This window comes from Anser anser (genome assembly GCF_964211835.1).
Source record: "Anser anser genome assembly, contig: HAP1_SCAFFOLD_299, whole genome shotgun sequence".
NCBI classification, from domain to species: domain Eukaryota; kingdom Metazoa; phylum Chordata; class Aves; order Anseriformes; family Anatidae; genus Anser; species Anser anser.
Window position 1 is genome coordinate 34707 of NW_028153649.1, and position 7777 is coordinate 42483.

The 7777-nt window shown below is 37.7% G+C and overlaps 1 protein-coding gene across 2 annotated transcripts; it reads right to left on the reverse strand.

Moving 5' to 3' along the window:
- Window positions 1-2606: 2606 nt before the first annotated feature.
- Window positions 2607-6973, reverse strand: LOC310891691 (adhesion G-protein coupled receptor V1-like). 2 transcript variants are annotated; one of them, XM_083853929.1, is made up of 3 exons: window positions 6821-6973; window positions 5093-5466; window positions 2607-3260 (listed from the first exon to the last, which is right to left on the reverse strand). In XM_083853929.1, exons 1-3 carry the CDS (start codon window positions 6969-6971, stop codon window positions 2991-2993), a joined length of 795 nt encoding a protein of 264 aa, XP_083710055.1. In that variant the 5' UTR covers window positions 6972-6973; the 3' UTR covers window positions 2607-2990. The 2 variants fall into 2 exon arrangements, with proteins under 2 accessions (XP_083710055.1, XP_083710056.1); XM_083853930.1 differs by lacking the exon at window positions 2607-3260 and adding an exon at window positions 3539-3846.
- Window positions 6974-7777: the final 804 nt, after the last annotated feature.

Consider the following 7777-nt stretch of genomic DNA (forward strand, 5'->3'; position numbering starts at 1 on the left):
GAGTTGAACCTAGTTTCCCATCTCCAGACACTGCAGAGACTAATGTCACACGGAAATATTCATTTAACTCCGGAATGTCATCATCAATAACATGCAAATTTAACACCTAGAGAAGGACCAAATCATGGAGAAATCAAACCATGCAACATTCTTTGATTAGTCAGTCAGCTGTATCTGCTGTATAGTTCTGAAAGCAAAGGACACTATTTTTGCTCTCCACATAAATTCAACTAATTTCTAAGATAACATTTTATGTCTAGAATATGCTTTCCAAAAACAATGCTTCCAAGCTACTGGAAATGGAAGGCATATTTTCTGAATTGTTTCAAACTACATAAATAAGTGATAATAAATACTTGTTTGGTTGGTTTTGTATATCTTCACAAAAGCAGAGTTTAATTTCCATGTACTGAACATGAAATATCTGATAAATTTTAAAATCTTTTTGAAATTATGCTTATGAAGAGACATTACAGTGATTAATCCAATTTAGAGAGCAAATAAATTGAGCTTATTATACCACCTGACACTTTGACCTGCAGATCATACGATTTACTAACATAACCTTGCTCTAAACACGCTAACACATTCACTTCAGAAAATTCCATCTTTCTTTATGTTTCGATATGGTCGGACAAACATATAGAAAACATTTAAGTAGCTGATCATATTTAGAGGCATGGTAATGAGTAGATTACAAATGTCAGTTGAAAGTCCCTTAGGATATCCCACCTGAAGAGCAGCTTGCTACCAGCCCGTTTCTTAGAGCCATGCACATTAGCTCCTCTGTATGTATGCAGTAAATTGGACCAGTAAGCTGTGTAGCAAGAGCCTACATCAGCCATTTTCTGCCACTAGATAGAGTAATGTGGGCCTCGTCTATGTTGCCATGCTAGAAAAGCTTTGGAAATTTCTGCTATATATGATTGTATGAAATGCAGTAATATCATTTCACAGAGAAATAAAGCTGAATGAACAAACTATTATAACATGAATGAACTATTTTCAGATACCACACGCTTTTGCCAGTCATCACATTATCCAGATTCACAGTTCTAGTGAAGTCACTGGGATCCCTGCAAATGACTTCAGCGAATTTGAGTCCACATTGACTTCTGCAGCCTGATATAAGTGAAACTGAGGATGGTATTTTCTACTCACAATTCATCCTTATTATACAAACAATAATAGAAAGTGTATGTTGTTTCTACAGTACTGTGGTCCCGCACCACTTCTTCAAATAAATTTAACAATTCTGTGCTGTACATCAGGATTGAATTCATTGAAACAGATTATTTTTATTTCTATTTCTAGCACACGCTGTTTATTACCACAGAATTTTAATCATAGGACAGCCCACGTTGGATGGGACATCAAAAGATGAAGTTCAATGTTTCATGGAAAAAAAAAAAATAGATGAAATAATCCAGCACCATGTTCAACTGCATCTTAAGCACCCCTGGTGATGGGAATTCTACCATAGAACCATACATTGGTTTGGGCTGGAAGGGACCTTAAAGCCCACCCAGCGCCACCCCCTGCCATGGGCAGGGACACCTCCCCCCAGCCCAGGCTGCCCTCAGCCCCATCCAGCCTGGCCTTGGGCTCTGCCAGGGATGGGGCAGCCGCAGCTCCTCTGGGCAGCCTGGGCCTGGGCCTCACCGCCCTCTGAGGGAAGAATTTCCTCCTTCGCCCCCTCCCTCGCCCTGCTGCCCACGCTGCTGTTGGTGCAGCCCAGGGTACGGGTGGCTTTCTGGGCTGCAAGCACACATTGCCGGCTCATGTCGAGCTTCTCATCAACCACCACGCCCAGGTCCTTCCCCCCCCAAGGGGTGCTCTCAGTGCTTTCTCTGCCCAGCCTGTGTTTGTGCTTGGGATTGCCCTGGCCCAGATGCTGAGGTCGGGACAACCCGACCCTGTCCCTAAGGAAGTCGTTCCAGTAGTTGTAAAAAATTTCAAGACAAAACCTCTCCCACTCTATCTTTGTACTCTTTGCCCTCTGTCTTCTCCTGTGGTTTCTTGAGAAGAGAGAGCCTCTGTCAACTCTGGAGCTGCCCTTTAGGTACTGTAATAATGGGATCAAAGTCCCCTTCTAAAGGGTGAAAAGATCTAACCCCTTGAGTCTTTCCTTAGAGGACAGGTTCTCCAGCTCTTTGATCATCTTTCTGGCCCTCTTTTGGACCTCCAGTCTGCCCACATAATTTTTTAATTGTGGGCCTCTGTAGCTTTGAATTCCTACTCTTCAGTGTATCCTGGTATCCTGGTATTTCTTTTTTCTTTTTCTTTTTTTTTTAAACTAATTCAGATAAGGAATTTCGTAAGACTTTTAGAAAGCTTTCTCAGAAGCAGCTAAAGCTTCCCTTATGTATCATTTCTCTTTCTCTCCCCCAACTCAGAGATGCAATTCTGATTACCAATTTCAGGTGTCTCTAAGGCCAGAATATTGAATAATTTCCTTATGTTCCAGTTGCTCGCACACTTTATGCAGAGGAATAGATTAAAGCAGACAGTAATCATTTCAGGGAGACTCAAAAACAGCTATTGTTACAAGAACACCTTTAATCTCCTGTTTCTGATTTTGAATTTAAAAGGAGACAGAACCTGGATAGCCTTGAGTGCAAGAACAGCAATGAATCTTACTATTGCCTATTTAATTGTTGTGGACATAAATTTGAGTTACAACACTCAGATCAAACCTGATCATTTTCCAATTTCGAAAGTACATGGACTATCTACACTTTTTAAAGTATATGTACACATACACATAAATACAGTTAATATTTTTTATGTATATGTACATATATCTAATATGTACATGCACACATGGTGACTTTTGAACTGACATATACACAGAGCTACAAATAACACTTTCTTGTTGTCAGGGATGGAAAAAAAGAAAGAAAGAAAATATATATATAACAAAAAAATAACAACATAAAATAACAAAATAAAAAATAATAATAAGAAAAGCCATGTGAAGTAAACACTCTCTAGTATGCAAACCAGCCAAGCACCCTCAGAAGGTATTTTCCAGGAGGTTTGTAAAGGACAGGATGAATTGTTAATAGGAAGGTAGGGTTTACCTCTGATCTCTGCCAAGGAACGAATGTGATAGTGCCACTGCTATTAGAAAAATCGGTAACAGAGTAATTAATGCCAGTGGAATCAACCTGTGAGATAATGTACTTTATATACACATAGTCTAGGGCTCCCCTTGTACGCTCCACAACACAGGATATAGTGGAACCTTCATCAGCAGTCTGGAAGAAAGCAAAAATTTGGAACGTTTATTACTGTCAAAGTAAATCAAGGCAATTTCATTAAATAACACGAAAATATTTAATGCCAGACAAATGTTCAAGTAAAAAATTGCTGTCATGTTACTTTCAGCTCTTTTGGAGTGTTAGGAAGCTGAAACTGACCTTGATGCCAATCAGAACAATCCTAGTGGAATCTGCAAAAGTCTGATGCCTCCCTGAGGACTATTAAGGTAACAAATAACAATACACTGCAGTTCGTCCTGGACACAACCCCTTTCCTAAAACTATGCGTCAGAGACAGAATCAATATGCTTGAAATGTACCTGTCGAAAGCAAATGAAACTATTGCTTTATAATAACGTCAATATTGTAATTTTCCTTAGCAATAATTTAAAGAAAGATTTGGATCAGCACTTTCTCTAACCAGACACACTATGGATAGAAATAAACTATACCATCATCATTCAGAAAAACAGATTTTTCTCTTCTACTGTCCTCCTTACAATTCTGTATCTTCACAGATAACATGACTTCTGCAGCGACAACGTCACATCTCTGGAATGAAGCTTTAATTGGTACTGACCTTCTATTTTAGAAAATAACGTTCATAAAATTAACATAGAAAATAATTTTATCTGAAAGTTATTGGAAAGGTTAAAGCTATCTTATGCATTAGATAAATTTCAGGGCTGCTTTGTAAGAAAGCATAGATACTGTGTGTGACTTCAGCTGCCTAGTAGACAGATATGCACAGTTAAACTACTGGTAAAAAAATGCTGTGTTCCTGCATCACCACTAAGAGCTCTAATACTTCCCTGGTGAAATGGACATATGATAGGTGCAAAACAATTACCGTGCCATATAATTATTTTTTTTCTTCATGGTTGGCTGATGATCTGTGGCATCACAGCGTATCAGAGGTACTTGAACCTGAAGGAATCTATTATCATAGCATATGGTAGGCACACAATAAGCAAACTGAACCAAACTGAAAACTAGTATCACTCAGGCAAGACAGTTATTTTAAAAACATCATAAGCACTTTGATTAAAAAAGAATGTAATTAAAGCTCATAAGAGTTCCCAAATGAAAACTATATTAAATTTTTTTTTCCACAAAATAATCCAATACCAGTAGAGATAGCTATCATGTTATTCCCCCTTATAATTGATTAAAGAAGTAAAGAATGATTTATGTTTATTTCAAGCCTCCTCAAAAAGTAGCAAGTTTACACTCTGCATATAGAATGGATACCACTGAAAAAAGATTTCATCTGTTAAAACTAAAACAACAAAAAAAACCACTACTAAATCAACCAACTGACATCAAACATATGCAAATTATAACTTAGTTTATGACAGCAAATGAAGGTGGAAAAATCCATAACACTTTGTCATTGCATGATCTCTAGTAAAATTATCTCAAACACATCATGTGACACAGAAAACTAAAATAAAAATCTTTGCAATAATCCATTCTCAAAAAAAAACCAGAGAATTAAATCTTACATTTTAACTGGTAACTCAAATGTAACAGAAGTGAAGGTAAAATATTTTTCTAGAAAAAAAAAATTAAGCCTTAGTCTTCAGTTTATATAGTAAACTAAATTTTCTTAACCATTTTTTTCTTTAGTTTTTTAAAATTATATAGTAAATCCCAGTGGAACTGAGGTTGTATTAACAGAACATATGCATCTCCAAATCCTAGGAAAACTTTGCTTAACCACAAAAGCAAACACTGCAAAATCTAGGGTTTGTTCAGGTCACTTGGTCCTGCCATTTAGCTTTCTGTGCCTGAAATATCACCTACAATTTCCATTATGACCACCTTACCTCAGGGATACATGCTCCAGTGAAGCCAAATAAACCATTAGCATTATCACTTTTCTGTATTCTTAATCTTGCTGTGGTGTTTTCTTGTGAAATTCGAGCTCCACCACGCACAGAAATGAGCTTTAGTATGAATAATTCTTCTCCTTCTTCCTCTTTGTCATCCTTTGCAGACACGATGAATGATTTATTGGCCTCTCCTTGCCAATACTCCAAATACCCAGAGACAGGGTGGACATCACTTTTTGCAGGAGTTGCATGAAGTTCATAGATCTCTGCTCGTGTCAACTTACGCTCATAAAGCCTTACATCCTGCATTAACCCTGTGTACCTACTGCTGCCGTTGATTCCTGCTCCAATTCTTACTATTCCTGGACCTGAGAAGGAAATTATAATTTTTTCTCATGTTATTGTATTTGTATGAAACAGTCAGCAACTGACTACCTGTTTTTCTTAAAAACCAATGGTAAACTGTTCATTGTCCCTGGATGAGGAATCATATTGATCTTGAGATCCAAAATCAGGAGGTTCCTTGAGCCTCATCTCAATGTTACAGGTAAGTCCTCACAGGCCAAACAATTCCATCCTATGCTGTCCAAGTTTTTCATCCTATTAGTTCTAGCAGCACATTATCATCATCCCTCATTTTTATAAGTCTTAGAGACTTGAGGCTCCCTCTTTCCTCCACAGATTTTCAGAGCAGAACTGCAACCCCTTTTAGCCCTTGTTTTGCTGAACAAATCCTACTTTGTTTCCCTCTGCTAGGGCAGCTGATCCATTCTGATGATACTCATGATTACTGCATTAACCCTTCTGGACATCCATTTCATCCACCACACTGTAATTCCATGCAAATTCCAAACTCTTTTTACAACAGCATTTATATTTCTCTGTCTCCAAACTATAGGATCACAGCTGCCTCATATTCATTCCTACTCTATCCTGTTCTGTGCCATGCTATGCTCTTGTGCTAAAACACACACATCAGCTGTTTTCAGTTGCCTTTCAGAAAACGAAAGAAAACAAACAAACAAAAAAAGCTGTGCTCTTCAGTGTATTGTCATACATATGACACTGAGTGGCAGTTGTAGAGATGAGCAACCACAGGAACTGATAAAAGTCCCAGGGCACAAAGTGGAGGATGCTGAGAAAAACTGGGCTGCTATGCACACCACTGTGTATTACCCAACATTCAACGGAGAGAGATGACATACTTGCCTTACTATTGCATTATCCCCAGACACACGCCATCCCCACTAATAAAGAAAATTTACAGCACAGACATATCCTTCTAGCAATAAAAGCATAATTGCATTTCACATATATTTGTTCTAGAAACCGAGGGAGGGAAAAAAAAAAAACCTCTCAGCCTCTCAGCTTAGCTACAGTACTGCAAGTGTGATGGAAATTACTAATTGCAGAAGTACTATTCTTTTTACAAATGGAAAATTTGATTTCTTAAACTTCAACCTGGAATTTTAAAAGCAGAAATAAAATAGTACACCATACAATTAATAGTCCTCTACTCTCACTCAACATCGCAGCAGTTTGAATTTTTTAGAACATTCACACAATTTCCATAGGCTTTCTGAAAATCCTCAAAGAATTCTTATCCATTCCTTTCAATTAACTTAACAGATATAATCATTTCAGTGTATTTCTTCCACCTTTGAAGTGGCTAGACTATGCATTTCAGAGCTTTATATATGGAGAAAAATAGCAAAGGCTCACCATCAAGAATTGCTTCTCCTTTTAGACTCTTCATTCCTCCCAGAACTAGAATTCCATCAACGTAAAATTCAATTATACTTTCATCCAGAGTAATCAGAACGTGAAGCCAAGTATTCTCATCCAGGTATTTCATGACTGATGTTTTAGCCATGTATGTCATATTGGACCCTAATGCTGTATAATGAAGCACTACAGAAACATGAGAATCATTTGTCTGAATTTTCACACCATAATATAAAGTCCCATTATCGTTATCCTTTTCAACTATATAGCCATCTGTACTGACATTAGGAATTAACCAAGCTGAAAATGTAAAATTGGTTACTGCATTATTTCCATTGTTATGGGTATTCAGGACCGATAATGCCAAATGCATCCTCTTTTCCACTGAAATACAGAGCGTCTGTTCCACTGTGATGGCGCCTCATGTGGGGCTGTGATTGTACTGAGCTTGGGAATGATCCAAGCAACAAGAAATCTACCATTGATGGCAGTCCAGCTTGGAAGGTACTAGACAGTATTTCCCAACCTAGTCGGACAACACCAAAGGTGCCTTGCTGTCTCCAGATGGTGAAGTCCGTAATATAGGAAAGGTCATCTTCAGAAAGAGTATCTTCCACTATCTCTCTGTCCTGGCTCTCTGGATCTATAACAAACACTCCAAAAGGGTCATCATTGAAAGGGATCATGACAGTTACAGTAGGACTGGTTTCAGATAACTGACCACCAGGACCAGGAGACCCACCTGCGTAATAGAAGTTAGAGTAAAAGTTAATGATTAAACAACACACTCAGAAAAAAGTTTCAAAGTACTTTTTTTTTTTTTTAATAAAACAAGTTTCTAAAAAAACCTCAAACCCTCCTTTAAGATCCTCTGGACTTATAGCAAATGATCTAACTTGAAAATTACATAGGTTAATTGTATTATTCTTAAAACACTGTGCTGATGTAATTTCA

Excerpts from the sequence above, each read along its gene's own strand:
- LOC310891691 (XM_083853929.1), bottom strand. The coding sequence starts at position 6,971 with ATGGCTAAAACATCAGTCATGAAATACCTGGATGAGAATACTTGGCTT. Across the intron at positions 5,467-6,820 it reads AGGAGAAGCAATTCTTGATG|GTCCAGGAATAGTAAGAATT; the intron begins GTGAGCCTTTGC and ends TTTCCTTCTCAG. Across the intron at positions 3,261-5,092 it reads CTGGAGCATGTATCCCTGAG|ACTGCTGATGAAGGTTCCAC; the intron begins GTAAGGTGGTCA and ends GCTTTCTTCCAG.